The 15636-nt window shown below is 43.8% G+C and overlaps 2 protein-coding genes across 7 annotated transcripts in view; one reads left to right on the forward strand and one right to left on the reverse strand.

Moving 5' to 3' along the window:
* The first annotated feature begins 1660 nt into the window (after nt 1-1660).
* The window catches only part of LOC146198487 (putative sodium-dependent multivitamin transporter), a 58151-nt gene continuing 44175 nt past the window's right edge, over nt 1661-15636 (forward strand). The window contains exon 1 of one of the 5 annotated variants that reach the window (XM_084593987.1): nt 1661-1873. The gene's annotated coding sequence lies outside the window, so the exon portion shown is untranslated. Of the gene's footprint in view, nt 1874-10355; nt 10495-13144; nt 13635-15636 lie in introns of those variants that run through there. The other 4 variants (XM_084593988.1, XR_014704994.1, XM_084593989.1 and 1 more) reach the window with 4 other exon arrangements.
* Nucleotides 2429-10447, reverse strand: LOC146198488 (hypoxanthine-guanine phosphoribosyltransferase-like). 2 transcript variants are annotated; one of them, XM_084593991.1, is made up of 8 exons: nt 9790-10022; nt 9018-9124; nt 7432-7615; nt 6822-6887; nt 6026-6126; nt 4031-4077; nt 3385-3461; nt 2429-2996 (listed from the first exon to the last, which is right to left on the reverse strand). In XM_084593991.1, exons 1-8 carry the CDS (start codon nt 9802-9804, stop codon nt 2940-2942), a joined length of 654 nt encoding a protein of 217 aa, XP_084450117.1. In that variant the 5' UTR covers nt 9805-10022; the 3' UTR covers nt 2429-2939. The 2 variants fall into 2 exon arrangements, with proteins under 2 accessions (XP_084450117.1, XP_084450116.1); XM_084593990.1 differs by lacking the exon at nt 9790-10022 and adding an exon at nt 10308-10447 and having other exon boundaries at nt 2431-2996.

Here is a 15636-nt window from a genome sequence, read left to right on the forward strand (position 1 = left end):
AGAGGTAAGTACAGCTCATTGCGGTATACTTCTCATTTACGTTTACCTCCCCAACTGGACAGCATAATGAGCATAAAGAGCTGTCTTGTAGGAATGCAGGGATCCATGATGCAATGCACCTTGGGAAGCTCAGAAATTAAACAGTTCAACAGAAGCAACACTACTGTAGCCTCGATTACGTCTAGTACAAAGAGCAGTGGACTTAATTGCATCACACTGGGAGAATATGGCACTCTAGGCCAGCATGTGCATCCTATATAGCATCCTGGCCGAAAACCAATTTGGCAAGGGCTCAGAATAGATTTGCTGTTCCAGAAGATTGAGAGGTGTACAATCCTTTCAATTAATTTTATTATGCTAGATTTTAAAGAAATAGGCTGAACAATTGCCCAGGGCACGCTGCCCCCTAATTTTTAAGTTATAGAACATTGTATTGGCAAGCTTCCACCCGGAAGGTATTAATTGATGGAATCCTTAAAAAGGCTAGATGTAATAAAAAGTTTGGCGGCTCTTAAACGATAATTTGCATCATTTTTGAAGTGACGCACAGATTGGTCCTTGTTCAGTTGCTAGCAACCTGAATAAAAGTCACTATCACCAGTTCAAATAAGGAAATTTCTGGGCAATAATCCATCGGTGTGAATAGCCAAATGAATAGAACAGCAAATAAAAAGAAACATGAACAGCTTCTCTAATCATTTGGCGACTGAGCTATCTCGATGGTTTCTCTGGGCGTTGCAACTAAAAAGTTCGAACTTCGAAAAGTTCGAGTTCGGAGGCCACGCTTTTGTACTTACTATAAGGAACTAAACAGGTCACGCCACGATTGTTTGATCAAATTTGATAGCAAATTTCGAAGTGTTAGATCGGATATGCTTCCAATGCGTGATCACGCATTGCCAATTAAGCAGACCGTCCGCTTAATTGGCAGCATTTAACGTACCTATAATTATACAACTTCCTGGAGCACTAGTTATGAAGCAGCCTATTGGTACATGTCGGTGAGAACAGTCATCATTCCACCTTCCACTAAGGATAACATGAAATAACACTTAATGTGCTTCATGGCCTCACCAGAAACTCGCATTCTTTGCGGTATATATTACCGCTGGGCTAAGCAAATACCTGGCGATTTTTTATGAGCGGCCTCTATCCAAAGGTCTTGGTCTTTCATTTCTTCGTTATAACGTTGGCGCAAAGCAGGCATGCAGCAGATGCCTTGCCAGACGAATTATCTTCTTCCAAACGTTCGCGCACTTAGTGCAGAAAGACCGTACGGAGATATATGTTGCAACAAATACACCAGTAGAGAAAAGGATATGCTTCGGTTCCTTCTGAAGGTACGTCTTCAACCTCATGAGGGTTTGAGCTCTACGTGCGTACTGATTACAGGATCCTGCACACTTTACCACTTTACTACAGCGAATTTTAGAGACAAATCGAAAACGGCGGAGCCTGTCGCTTAGCAACAGACCAGCACAGAGTAGACAAGCATGCATGCAAAATAGTTTCGGTTTTGTAGAAAAGTGCAAATACACGTTTGCAATAAATGCGTACATTTAAAATAAATAGGAAGCATATACCATCAAAACGGAATTTTTAAACGGTATTATATTACGGCATTAAAAAATAATGATTAAATTTTTTCTACTATCATCATCATGTCCCACCATCGTGGCGTGTAAGCCGCGGCCCGCGGTTATTTGTGAGTTGTGTGCGCAGAATTATTGCAAAAGTTTTTATTTCTTACAAAATGGAAATTTGCGACTTGCGCATCATGCAGTCATCCGCCTGCTGTCGACCTTACAGTTTCATGCCCTCCGGCGCTGGCACAGGGGACAGCGACACGGCTCCACATCCCCTGCGCACGCATGTAAGTAGTACTGCAGCGAGCAACTCGCATTGCCTTATCTCGAGCAATAAACGCTGGGTTTGGCGTCAGCTTTAGCAGTACTGAAGACCACTAGTTTCACTCATGAAACGAGTCTGCGCCGGCCTTTTCAGCGCGGACGAGAGTGCTGGCAGAGTGATCAAACAGCTTGAAATTCAAGTGAAACAAAAATCGTGCGGTTGCGGTAGCAAGAAATTCGCACGCCTTGCAGCCGAAGACCCGCCCGCAAACTTGCGCCAATGCTCGAGGACGAGGCAAGAATTAACATTAGCACCACGGTGCGTTGGCTGCACGGCATCTGCCGTCATCGGCCGCCGCACTGCAGCGTTGTCTCCCCCGCATCCGCAAAGCTGCCACTCAAGCCACGCACCCGAGAGTCGAGCATTCATGTTCAGTTAGCAGTCTGTGTTAAGTCCGCGGTCGCACTCAAGTGAAAAAAGAGTGCTTCAAATTTCAGTGCCATGCGTCACTTGACATACGACACACGAAATATACGGTTTCCACATTTTAAAATCTTGCGAAGCAAGTCAGCAAGCGTTCAACTGTGAAAAAGACTTTATTAGCAAAATATATTTCGTACAGTATATAAAAACGTATCGCAGGGCTGCTTCCACCGCCAAAAACACAGCGCCAGCTTAAAGGCACTAACAACAATTAAGTAACATATAGTGCAAACATTTACAACCTTGTCAGTCACTGGTTTATAAGAAATAGCGAGTTATACTCCTCGCACAGCCTCAATCATCTCACAAAACATGTATTGCGGAATGTCTTGCTGTCTATTCCAGCAGTCAAGTAGAATGTGGCTGCCAGAATGTGTGCTAAGTAGCCTTCTCATAAGCAGCAACACATACAGTTAATTAGTGCGCAACAAGTACATCAGTCCTAAGCTGTCACATACAAAATGCCTTGTTTATCCTTAAGATCATTATATGCATCTTCAGTTTATAGGCTTTCAAATGCATGCCTAGTATGCAGTTAGTGCACGAGATTAATGTGATTGCAGTAGCTAACTAAAGATGACAGCACCGACGGTCAGCTGCTTTCTTCAAGACCGCGTGACCGCATATTTCTTCTTTCCTTCGTTGCTAATGATGCAGACGTGCTGGAAGTTTAAAACAAAAACTCGTCAATATTTAAACATTGCAAGACAGCTTCAATGAAATTGTTTCTGCTGATTTGCAGTGGTCATCACAGCAGACTTAGTCATGGCAAGAGCAGCAAAAGAATTGCCAGGAATTTAGTTAGTTTGAATTTTGCGTAACAGTGCTTGAGATAGAAATTCGTTCCAGGAACACTTAAGCGTGAAAGATTGCAGGAAGTGCTTAATCTGAAGTTGCGTGCATAACCAAATGAGCAAAAACCTAACCACTCAGGCTTAGGTTCACAGATATTGTCTGTACACATCTGGTGTTAACAGTTAAGCCTGAAAGTGTTTTTTTTTTTTTTTCATTCTGGCACACAAAAATTGGCGCATGATATAGAACACTTACGCTTAAGTCACGAAAGTGGTCGTTGTAATCCAAGGCGTAGCCAACAACGAATTTGTCGGGTATTTCAAACCCACAATCTGCAGCAGGAGAATAATTTGTAAACATGAACAGCAAGGCATGGGTGCTGCAGTCCAGCTGTAATTACAGAATGTCAGTCTCAGAGGTTTTAGAACTCCTAAATAGGAAGTAAAACATTGGGAACAGGTTGTGGAAATGAAGGTAATGGGGTTTTGTAATTGCTGCTTCTAGTGAAAAAAAGGCTCATGCCAATTACAGCTGCAAAATAATCATGCTCCACTTTTCTTTACTGCTCTGATTAGGACTTCATCATTTCTTAGTTCTGTTCATCCTTAGTGCTCGGCATATAGTTTCCATTACTCCTTTCTTTTCCTTCTTGAAGCCTTTTAAAGCTGAATACCATGTTTTAATTTGGTTTACGGGGGTTTTACGTCTCAAGGTGACGTGGCCTACAAGGGGCGCCATAGTGAAGGTCCCGCAGTTAATTTCAACCATCTGGGGCTCAGCAGTCGAGCGTCATTGCTGTTGAGCCCCCATAGTAATCCCCGGCTTTTAGTAAAAGGTATTTAAGACTGCTTACTGGTGTTTTAGGCAAACACCAAGTTGCTCGTTAAAGATGCCAACTTACAATCTGGCTTGTAGCCCGAGCTCTTAGGACTCCTTTTGACAAACAAGCTGTAAATGTAAAAAGACATCACTTGAAGCTTGCCATAAGCATGCAGATGGTATTGCTCTCAATATTTTAATGCTCATGCTGTGCACGTACCGAGCTGCATCTCTAGATGTTAGGAATGTGGGTCACTTCTTCCCACAGTTTAAGTGAGAGCTTTATCTTTGAATACTGCTCACTGGGTACATTACTGAGGGCACCTATCAAAATTTGCAATAATGACTCCTTTCCACTCTGTTCTACTTTCAACAGACTGTTGAGGCAACCTTTTTTTCACGCTGGCTCAGTTCCTGGAATTTATAATACATTGACAATGCCACATACAGTGTTCTACAACTTTATCGAACCCCCGTTTGAAAAATTCTCCCGTCTCAACCGGAGGCTCATTTGCGCTGTGTCACAAGCTGCCTCACCTATTATACAGCGGAAGATGCGGGAGCTTATGGCTGGAATATAGAGCGAAATTCACGGGACTTCGTCGCTCCTCTGGACAAGATTCGACAAGCCGATGGGGCAGTGACCGCCTGTCCTTGACGCGGCTGCTGCGTAGTCGGCCGAGGGTATAAAATAACCGACAGCAGAACGCCCTCACCAGTGCGTTTGGGAAGATTCAAACTTCCGGCCACTCCGCGGTGCTCCGAAAGCGTATTGTGTTCTTCGGGCCCGCGATCGACGCATCGTCCTCTGCACCTGTACGGCCGCCGCTACCGAGCAACACAGCCTTCGACGCCTCATCAAACAAGAAGACGTGAGAATTTCATTCGCCACTGACTGTTGTTCAATCGAACATTATTTTCGCTTTGTTAACTTTTGACCTGACTTAGTAGTATTTTACGCTGTGTTCTTATGTAACTTTTGCTCATACTTATAATATCTGAAATACCTGCTTTATTATCTTTATAGTCTTCATATTTTTTATCACAGTGTTTTGTTCATTGTCGGGTTATTTTTTTTTCTCTTATCATTTATTTCTTCGTCTTTATCAATATCTTGTCGTGGCGTTGTATTCTCTTTCATTGTACTCTATTATTATCAGTGTAATTTTGGTCTGCTATTTATAAACCTTCAATTGTTTGTAAAAGAAAGTGACCTATTTGTACTTATTCCTCAATCACACACCGACACACGTGCTTCACGGGTTGACCGGCCTAACTTTTAAATGTGTTCACAACCCTCATAGAGGAACGACGAGTAATCGTAAAGAGGATCCCGCACCTCTTGTGACCGTAAAGGCGGGGGTTTGTGACACGCTGAAACTGCACAGAAAGCTTGCGCGTTGTCTCCTTCTTTACGGGGTGCTTACTTGGTTTGGCTGCGCATGATGAGAAACCAGAACCGTTTGCGACGAGACTGGGGAGCAAAAGACGCAAACGTAAATTTTGCGCCTATGGGCAACAGTGCCGCCATCTAGCACCATTACAGGAACATGCCATGCTTGCCTCGGCGCTTTTGAACCGCAGCGCTTTCCTCCAGCGACACGAGATGATGCCACAGCTGCCTTTTGCTAGAAACTCTGCGCTGGCATTGTTTGCTCCTCAGTCTCGTCGCAAACGGTTCTGGTTTCTTATCATGCACAGCTAAACCAAGTAAGCACCATGGTAAAACTTGCCTTGTTAAGAAGGGCACAACAACTCGCAAGCTTTGTGCGCAGTTTCAGCACAAATGAGCCTCCGGTTGAGGCGGGAGAATTTTTCAAACGGGAGTTCGATAAAGCTGCTGATTTTTGGGTACAAACCATTTTCATCTTCATTCTTTGTACAAACAGCGAAGATAGAATGATCTGCCCAAAGAAGCTATGCGCCACTTTAATGCTGCCCATTTCAAGACAGTCATTCAACTTATCCTTCACTGAAGATTCCCACCCCTCATGAAAAATAACCAATGATATAATGTTTTCTACTACTCTTTGTAAATATACTTATTGTCCTTGTTGAATAACTTAGGTGTTCTCACCTGGCAACTTTGACCTCCATTGGCTGGAATGCCTTCAGGTATTCCACAAGGGCAGTCATTGTTTTTCCAGTTTCAATGATGTCTTCGACGATCAGAATGTTCTGCATAAAGTTTCATGCATTTACACAGCTGAATGGCAGAGGTTAGTGGTACATGTACATATTTTTCCTGCAGCATTTCATCAGTATGTAAAGGGCTATGTTGACATAGCTCATTCCTTTCTGATAAGGTGAAGTCCTTCACAATGTTTTAAAAATAGCTGTAAAAGGCTAGTGAATGATTTGTCATGCTACTCAATTTAGTTTAATTAATATACATCCTTTTATGCATGTGAAGTAGCCCAACATCAATAGCAATCCACTCAATTGGCCTGGCAGCAAAATGTTATGAAATAACAGCTGTACTTCGCACACCTTGGTTTTGAAGCAAAGTAGCCAAGCCACACTAGTGAAGATAACAGTGCAATCTGTGCTGCCAATAATTCATTCTTGCTTTTGTCATAGTACAGTCTGGTACACACTATGTAGAACGCTGTAGTGGAGGGCTCCAGATTATTTCGACCACCTGAGGTTCTTTAACATTCACTGACATTTCACAATATAAGGATGCCTTGCATTTTGCCTTCATTGAAATGTGGCCACTGCAGCTGGGTTTTAACCCAGGTTCGCCCCAATCAGTAATGGGGTGCTCTAAACGCTCAGCTACCACTGTAGCCTTAGTACGGTACATATGGAGTTTTCATTTTCACTTGATGACTAATTAGAATCCAGGTACAGAAGTTGTAACAGGTCTTTACCTGTCCTTTGAGTGCCTCCATGCTGTCCAATCCTATGACAGTAACTTCACCAGTTGACTTGTCATCCTAGGTCAACAGAAGACAAAAGCTGGTTTTATAGTGAACACACATATCTCAGTAAATCAGGTTGAAATAGTGAAAGATCTCTAAGCAGAGCTCTTGCCAAATGTTAGCATTGTTTTAAATTTCTAATTACTGCTTGTTGCACCTTGGAGCAGGGGCTGCTTGCTAATAGCATTTCCAGGGAGCTCAATCTTGTGCTGCTGCTGTCATGTGCTGGATTAATGGGTTAAGAAGCTGCCTTTCCAGAACATTGATTGTTGCACCAATCTTTACCAGAAACGCTTGTTGGAAATATGCCACTGGTATTTTAGCTTTCTGAAAAGCATGTCTACAAAAGATAACCTTACTAGATATCATACTTACTCTTACAAGTTGCACTTTGTATACTACTGTTTGCTGTCCCACTGACACTAAACCTTTCCTACTATTACTGTGTGCTTGGGGTTTGTTATAGGCTGAAATGTGGCACCTAGAGCGCTTAAACTTAACTATTCTATCCTAGTCAACTCTCTTCACTTAGAGCATGGATGATGATGATCTTTCATACCACATAGCTCTTGACTCTAATGAAGTCGGTGGAGAAGGGCGTTGAGTTCTGGTTGAAGTGGTAGTAGTGTCGCACCCTGTCGAGCATGTCAGCAAAGAAGCGATAGCCTCCTTTGAGCACGCACAGTGCCCGGAACGGCTTGTTATGGTAGTGAAGCACGATCTCCTGGGCCATCCTCTCTATCCTGCACAGGCCACACACAAGCCATGCTAAGTGTTTTTTGCAGTGTAAAGTAGCTCGCCTGTGTACTATATTTTCACATGCAGAATACTGTCAAAGAAATAATTCAGTACATTTTATATAGTTTGCTAAAGGCTGTCTGTTTGGCGATGTGTGCATTTTTACAAGTGCAGGTGTATAGTCCAATGCAGATTATTTTGGCAGGAAAAAAATTTCCTTTGTAAAACTGTTTAGCTCTTTAGTCCTTTTCATCAGTCAGCTGCCTTGTATGAAGCAATTTCGAATTCTAGTGCAAGTTTTCTTATACATCAGAAACCACATACCAAGTTTTAGGTCCTTTTACGAAGTTATTGGTAGCAATGTTTAAAACCAGCTGTCATAACCACTTGGAAAGTGGAAATATTCAGTTCCCAGAGCCATTCTGGGTGAATTTTATCATTTGTATGCATGTGATGCATGCAGCCCACATTAATAAAGAGTATTTTCTTTTAAAGTGAGCTGACCTCCACCTTCCCTAAAGTTTTTAAGGAGATATAGGAGGAAGATATTTCACAAGGGCTGCTCCTCATTGTAAAAAAAAAAAAAGCCTGATAGCAGATGCAGAGAAAAGATTGGCAAGTGCTGTATCATTCTGCACGTAATGCTTATCTCATGTTGTGTCAATATTAAATGTGTGCTGTACTAAGTTAAGAGGTAGCCGATTTTCACTGTTGTAGGACCTATTAACCCTTTCACTGGCGAGTTTGATTCCAGGGATAGAACTATGAAGTTTTTTGCCTGCAGCAAGAAATCTGACAAACCAGCCCAAATCCATGAGCTTGCTAGTCTAGCTTCCCTGATTCCAAATTTAGAGTAAGTCTCACAGTATTTCTAGACATAACTGTTTTGAAATCTGTTTCTATGCACAGACAGCATTGCCTCTATAATTTCTCGAAAGTCGGTTAAATTTCAGCTGTGATGAACACTAAATAAAGCAGCGTCTGTTCATACTGCTAGTTTGCCTTCATGGTGGAAGTGGATGCAAAAAAACTTGCTTCAGTTCTCTGAAATTTGCCTAATCAAAGTATCCACTGTTTGCTGTGTATAAACAAATGTTTGTTGACCTGCTCCACATCTTTGATGCATGCCAGGGATAGAACTCATTAAGGCCCCTGGGAAAGAGCAACTTAGTATGTGCACTTTGTGCCAAGATGCCATCTAAACACAAAATGAATTGTAGTTCTTATTGCGCACTCTAAAACCTTGAATACTATTCCTTTCATGGAACTAGGTGCTTCCGGTTCTCTAATAAAAATGATAGGGGCCTGTCCGCATATAATTCGAGGAGTAGGGGGCTCACTTTTGGCTGGATGTAATGATGGGAACTGGAAGAATGAGTGAGTCAATTGACTGGTGAATGTGCTTACCGATCTTGTACAAGTCCACATGGAAGAAAAACGCAGTCGACAGCATCCTTATAGTGCTTTGGTATACAGAAGAGGTCAGTGCTGTAACCACTAAAGTTGTCTGGTATCTGGAAGGGTAAATGCATTCCATACACACTGCTCAAAGTGGCCATACTAATTTAAATGAGAATGTAAAAGGCAGCACTAAGATGGAGGGCAACTTCATCCAGTCTTTGGTCCACCAACATAATATTGTTGGTGCAAGCCATCTATACATTAACAGTTTTATACCCAGCGGTATTGGAAGCGAGATCAATTCACACACATTGTCTGTGTGTGCATGCATGCATATTTATTGCTGTGTTACAGCATTGCTGTTTAACCACACAAGTTACAGGGCCATATAGATTACGGTACAAACATCTCATAATACAGTATATTTGCAAAAATTTGGATGCAGGCCAATCAGATATTTAGGAGTCTTTTAAAGCGTCAGAACCGACGGACGCAATTCTGTGCACTGGAAATATATATTTTGTTCGTAAGCATTGCTCTCTGTTGGCTACATGCCTAGGTAGTCGATGCAAAAATGTTTTGCCTGTTTGTTTTTTTTAATATATTTTTCAAGCTGTACGTTTTCGCAGTAAAAAAAAAAAAAGAAAGAAAGAAAAAAAAAACGATTCGGAATATGCCCACTATTACTGAACGGAACAAAAGATTAAATGCATCATGGCTGTCAAGAATAGCAGTACAATAACCTCAGCCTTACACTGTAGGTACCTCTTTCACTTACTTTTTGCACCTCCATGCCTCACGTCGTAAAAGTGCGTGCAAACCGAGCACAAACGGAAATTCCTGTCAAATATCAGTGCACAAGTATGCCTACTGGAAAGTGCACGTCAAACTGTGGCAAGCAAGGCTTTCGCCGCAATAGCTGCGTGAGTGGAAAGCTGCGCTGTGTGAAGTGCGCACGAATGAAACTGCTCCAGTCAACCACGTGCGCGCAGCCCTTTCCGGAGCCGGCAGCGGCGCATGCACAAAAGCAGATCGCCGAGAACGGCGAGACAAAACAAAAACAAAAGGCCCACCGGCTCGACTGTCTAGCTGTCAATCTCGTGTGCATCCGTCAGAGGGCACAGTACGGGCTGGTTCGCTAACAGTAGCAGGCTACGGCGCGCTCTTTACTGAGCAGACGTCCCGTTCAAGAGGCACCCGCATAGCATTTCGTGGAGCGGGAGCGCCTGCCGGACGTCGCGCAGTGTGTCTCTGACAGCCGCAAGTGAGCGTTGAATCTGGCGAGTTTGTACTTACGACCACGTAATTCTTGCCGTCCATGGTTTAAACGCCGCCTTGTAGGAGCTTCGTCGCAGCAAGGAATGAGTCCTCCGCTGGCTCTGTAGTTTGAATGGATGCTGGCCTGCACCTGTGAGAGCGGAACAGCTGTGGCGGCTGCGAGTTGCCCAGTGGCGGCGCTAGTGGATTCTTGTCGGACGCGTGCGTAAGTTGTCCGCTGCTCATTGTGTGGCGCGTCTGTAGGCAGACGTTATTGAGCTGTTAAAAAGCATACAGCTAATTTAATAGATGTATTTTATAACTCGTTTGTGTGCGTATAGGCTTTAGGACAATGGTACCCAGCTTTTTGTATTCAGTACCAATATTACACTGCATGCATCACTCATTTACATGTTACACCTGTAACATGAGTTGCTGGCATGGTAGAAGAACAAATGGTAGCGTAACTCCCATAGAAGCCTGCGTGTCGGCTCTGAGCGAGGCTTTAGTTTCCCAGTGCCCCCTGCGAACTGTGAGGCACAACAAACGCGTGACGTTGCTTGTGACGTCACAGTAACGTGATTTTGGCGGGGAATTTGATTGTCTTTTTACTTATGAACGAAAAACAAGGCCAACAACGACGGAGGCAGAACGATGCTCGGATAAGGCAGAAAAATGGACACCGTAACTGTTCAGCCAACTTTACTTGACATGGATTTCTACTGTCAAGTTTTACGTTAACTGAACTGTTACGGCATCTTTAACCACCTTATCATAGCATCGTTCTGCCTCCGTCGTTGTTAGCCGAGTCTTTCGTCGCGCGTCATGTAAACGCATTCTGGGGCTTATTTCTTCGGGCACGTTTGTGAACAAGGGCCTTCAAGTGAATTCGGCAAGCACATGGATGGAACCACATGGCTTGAGGCATTTCACTAAGGGCATAAATGAGTGAAGCTGTGCTGCATAGAAAGCCAGGCTTTATTAATTCACGATTACTTACATAGACGCTTCACGACAATGAAATCTAAGTGTAGCAGAGCGACCACCGCTCATTCGTCACGGTCTTCATGAAATCCTCGTGATAACAAAATTTCCTGAGCGTAGGTCTCCAAACGAGACGCGGTGAGATTATAAAAGGGTGAAAGATCTGGCTAACAAACAAAGTACATATCAGCGTCAAAGAACAACAAAAACAAACGAACGGAATAACTAACGCTAGCGCTAGAACGCCAACCTGTAAGAGCTTAGGTAAGCAATTCAAATTGGGATTGCTAGTATTTAGAAGTTAATGCGTCTGACAAGTGAAAATATCTAAGATATAGCTTCGCTCCAATAAATCGCCCTGTTCATGATTCCCATATTTTACTCGCGCTTCATTTGCCACTGAAAGGAGTCAATGTGAGGTTACAAATTTACAACTTAAGCATTTAGCATGTTCATGAGAAAGATCCCATTGACAATAGGAACATCACTGTAATAACAGCTAAAGCACGTTCAGCGAACGTTGGTGCGGTAATACGACGCAGTAAGCAAAACACGCAGCAAAGGGAGCGGAACGGAAGGCTCTGCGACACGCGTCTTGGGAGCAATAAAATTTCACCTTCACCACTCAATTAAAACATGCAGCGATACGCCGCTCATGCAGACGTGTATCCGTAAAACAAGCCACCACTTTTGCGACGTGCCTGGGAGGCCGAGCCGAGCCGCCGAGCTGTGACGCAGCATTGTCCAATCGTCCGGAAATGCGCACATGCAGCGGCAATCAATTTCTCATCGAGCACAGACAGCCTTTGCCTTGCTGTAAAGCTCTACCACAACCAGCAGAATGAAATACTGACTGTTTGTTACAGATAACCCACTCTACGCAGCACGCAACGATGAACGTTGAACCGGGGCCGACGACGCACCCATTCCGCGGATGAAAAAAAGCTTTGGTCTGAGCCATATTTGAGCTTGAGCCTCTGAGCTTTGGGCAACTACGCAGCGGATAATAAGTGGCCGAGAGAGGCCGTTAGAAAGAAGTTAAAATATTATTAAAAATGTGACACGTTTTTTCTTACGCAAGAAACGAAAACTGCATTCATTCCTGAGCGCGAATATTATGTTTACTTTCTAGTTCTTTGGAGTTCTGGCAGATCTTATTTTCTGTGCGCTAGTAATTTGCCTCACAGTTCGCAGGAGCCCTCATCATCGAGTTGATGCCGCTGGCAGTAGGCAGCTGCACGCGTTTTCTTCCAAGTTGCGCGACCAGTTGTACATTGACCTTGTTGCTGGTGTGTGTAACCAGCAACGTTGTAACCAAGCAGTTTTTATATATATATATATATATATATATATATATATATATATATATATATATATATATATATATATATATATATATATATATATATATATATATATATATATATTACCTCCTTGTTTGTCACCGTCGATGGCGGTGGAGCGTAGTCAGCTTTCGTGGAAGAAGAGGTTCGAAGCACGGGGAAGACCAACGTTTATTGGGGAAGACCGTGGTCCGAAGCATGTGGCTGTATAATTAAATGTGGTTAGTTATCAGCCTTCTTCGTAGACGGGCGTTTGATTGTTTCCGAAGTTCGTGTACACGAGCACGGTTTTATGAGGCCCTTCGAAAGAGACGTTTCCGGCGCGTGTGCTTGCGCCCTTGGTCATTACCTTTCGTCTGCTGCAATGTGGCATTGCTCCGGGAGCCCCTCTTTCTTTTTTCCTGGTATCGCGCTTCCATGCCACGTAAGCACATTTCCTACAAATGATTAACCGCAGGCAGGGGCGTGATGCTCGGTTGCGCGCACGAGTGCTCTTTTCGGCGCATGGGCTGCTGCGCTGGTTGTTAAAAGCGCATCGTGATCCCTCCTGGTGCATCGCTCACCTCCTGGCTGTTATCTTTTGCTTAACTATTGCACTTTATGGTTGGTGTCTCGTTGTTCTCGCATTCGACGCGAGGTGCGTATTTTGGAGGTCTTGCGCTACGTTTCAAGCTGTGCGCCAAGGCGTGTAGCAGACGATGGCTGGCAGGGGAGATACAATCGCGAACGCGGCGACATCTTTCGTCTTGTGGCAGTGGCGGTATGGTGGCGGCGCGCCTTGCGTACTTGGTGGCAGTTATTTTTACGCTCGAGACGGAGAGAGTATGGTGCTAGAGTTTGCCGGCGCCGTAGTTCGCGCCGAGGTTTCGGCTCCTCCGGAAGGACGGTGTGATGGACGTATGCAAGCCACGTGATAACGACACCTCGAATTTATGATCATCCTTGGAGTCTCATCGCAATTCTCAACCCTCCTGTGATCGCCGCTAACGCAGAAGGACCCCCTGTCATACTCCTTCCAGTCTTCAGCGGCGGCATCAAGGTGATTTCTCGTGCACGAGCTATGCGGAAGCAATGAGCGCGCCTTGGCCTTCATTGTGCCTCTTCTTATTTTAGGACAGCGGGTTCCGCAACATCGAGCGCCGCGTGGTTCCGAGACGCGGCGCATTTTGTATCGCGTGCTCTTTCCTCCGCACTTTCATCGGTTCCCGAATTTTTTTTTGTTACTATTATTAGTACACTATACTATTATTTCGCGTCCCATTTCCTCCTACTTCGTGCACAGGTGTTCAGGATATGCTTAAAAAAAAAAATCTGGAAAATTTCAGATATCATATGCCTTTGCCGCCAACGTTGTTTACTGTATCACCTGTCAAAATACGATACTGTGCGAGACAATCGGGAGGCGGAGAAACCCAGGCGCGTTTATAGATCAAGGTCCTGTCGTACTATGTGATCTCCGGATAGCGTGATAAGCTCGCGATGTAACGTGCTTCTAAACTGGTGCGGTTCTCCTATGACTGTAGAGACTGGCCTTAACATCTCGTAACACTTTGTTGAAGCACTCGCACATCCTTAATTTTCGGTTTCCCTCTCCCCATTAACTTGAGGTCACGTCGGTGAGCACAGGGTCTCGTAAACGGAGTGTGTGTGTCTGTTGATACATAGACATGATTATTTGAAGTGCGTGTACGCATGGAAATATGCGAATAAGTCCGCCCCCCCACTTTTATGCTTCCACCCCCCCCCCCCCCCCCCCCCCTTGTGTTGAAGACCGGCATCGTTCGAAGGAACAGGATTTACAAAGTTCAGTGCACCCCCCTGGGAAATTCTTCCGTTTGACTGCACCAGCCACGTTCAGAAACGTACTCGTTTTTAAAAGCTTTCTAGCGACGCTGGCTACAAAAAAAAAAAAAAAAAAAAAGAAAAGGAAAAGAAGAAAATGAATCAAACAACAAGGAAGCAGGAAAAACCCTAGGTGACCCCGCCGGGGTGGCGCAGTGGTTACGACGCTCGACTACTGTTCCCAAGGACGCGGGATCGAATCCCGGCCTCGGCGGCAGCTTTTCGGTGGAGGCGAAAAGCAAGGCGTCCGTGTGCTGTGCGATGTCAGCGCACGTTAAAGAACCCCAGGTGGTCGAAATTTCCGGAGTCCTCCACTACGGCGTCTCTCATAGCCTGAGTTGCTTTGGGACGTTAAACCCCACAAACCAACCAACCAACCAAAACCCTAGGTGAAGATGTAGCAATTTAAGAGAAAGGCCACAGTGACTTTATTATGTGTGTTATTTGTGTTGGTCCTGCTTCTCTATTATCAGTTATTCGCCTTTGTACGTATTTATATACTTCTTTTTAAAGAGAGAAAATGTGTAAGAATATGGATGCCGTAGGGTGAAAGTTTTTTCTCATCTCCAAAGCTTCTGGAAGGCAAACGGGAAAAAGATTCTCATAATTGCCATTTGAAGTTTTCTGTTTTTATTCTGTTTGAAGGGAATCACAACTATCGTCTCCCCAAAATTGTTCTTATGTTCAAGGCTGTCATTAACAATAAGTATGTGAAGATTGTGCATTGATAAAGCATAACAAATGACACAAGTGTTATGAAAAAAAAAATAAAATCCTTCCTTTTTCATTTTTAAGTAGAATATGCTCACCTTATTTGTGTATGTGACGAGGATCATTTATGTCTTCATGCAAGCAAAGCACCTGTGAAAATTTTATTGCCCCATGCAAGAGAATCTTTACAGCTACGGTAAAAGTGAAACTCTGGGTGTCTCATAAGTGGAGAAACTTCAGTTAATAACCTTAGTGATGGCCCCCCTACTCCTCCCAAAATTTATTCTGAAGCATCTGAGTAACTTCCAAAAATTTAAGTTGGTCATCTGAACTTCGTAGCCCAGTGCTTTTTTTTTTTTTAGAAGGATTGAGAGTTGTGCCAGGCGAAAGACAAAATGACTTTGTATGCTACACTTAACAATTAAATTGTTATTGTTAACTGAGGTGTCCATTAGAACACAGGAGCCCTTTTCTGAACATGGTAGCTT

The sequence above is a fragment of the Amblyomma maculatum genome, chromosome 2 (assembly GCF_055883805.1).
Source record: "Amblyomma maculatum isolate TAMU_Amacu chromosome 2, ASM5588380v1, whole genome shotgun sequence".
NCBI classification, from domain to species: Eukaryota; Metazoa; Arthropoda; class Arachnida; order Ixodida; family Ixodidae; genus Amblyomma; species Amblyomma maculatum.

Excerpts from the sequence above, each read along its gene's own strand:
- LOC146198488 (XM_084593990.1), bottom strand. The coding sequence starts at position 10,331 with ATGGACGGCAAGAATTACGTGGTC. Across the intron at positions 6,127-6,821 it reads TGGAGGCACTCAAAGGACAG|AACATTCTGATCGTCGAAGA; the intron begins GTAAAGACCTGT and ends AACTTTATGCAG. Across the intron at positions 3,462-4,030 it reads CTCGGGCTACAAGCCAGATT|ATTGTGGGTTTGAAATACCC; the intron begins GTAAGTTGGCAT and ends CTCCTGCTGCAG.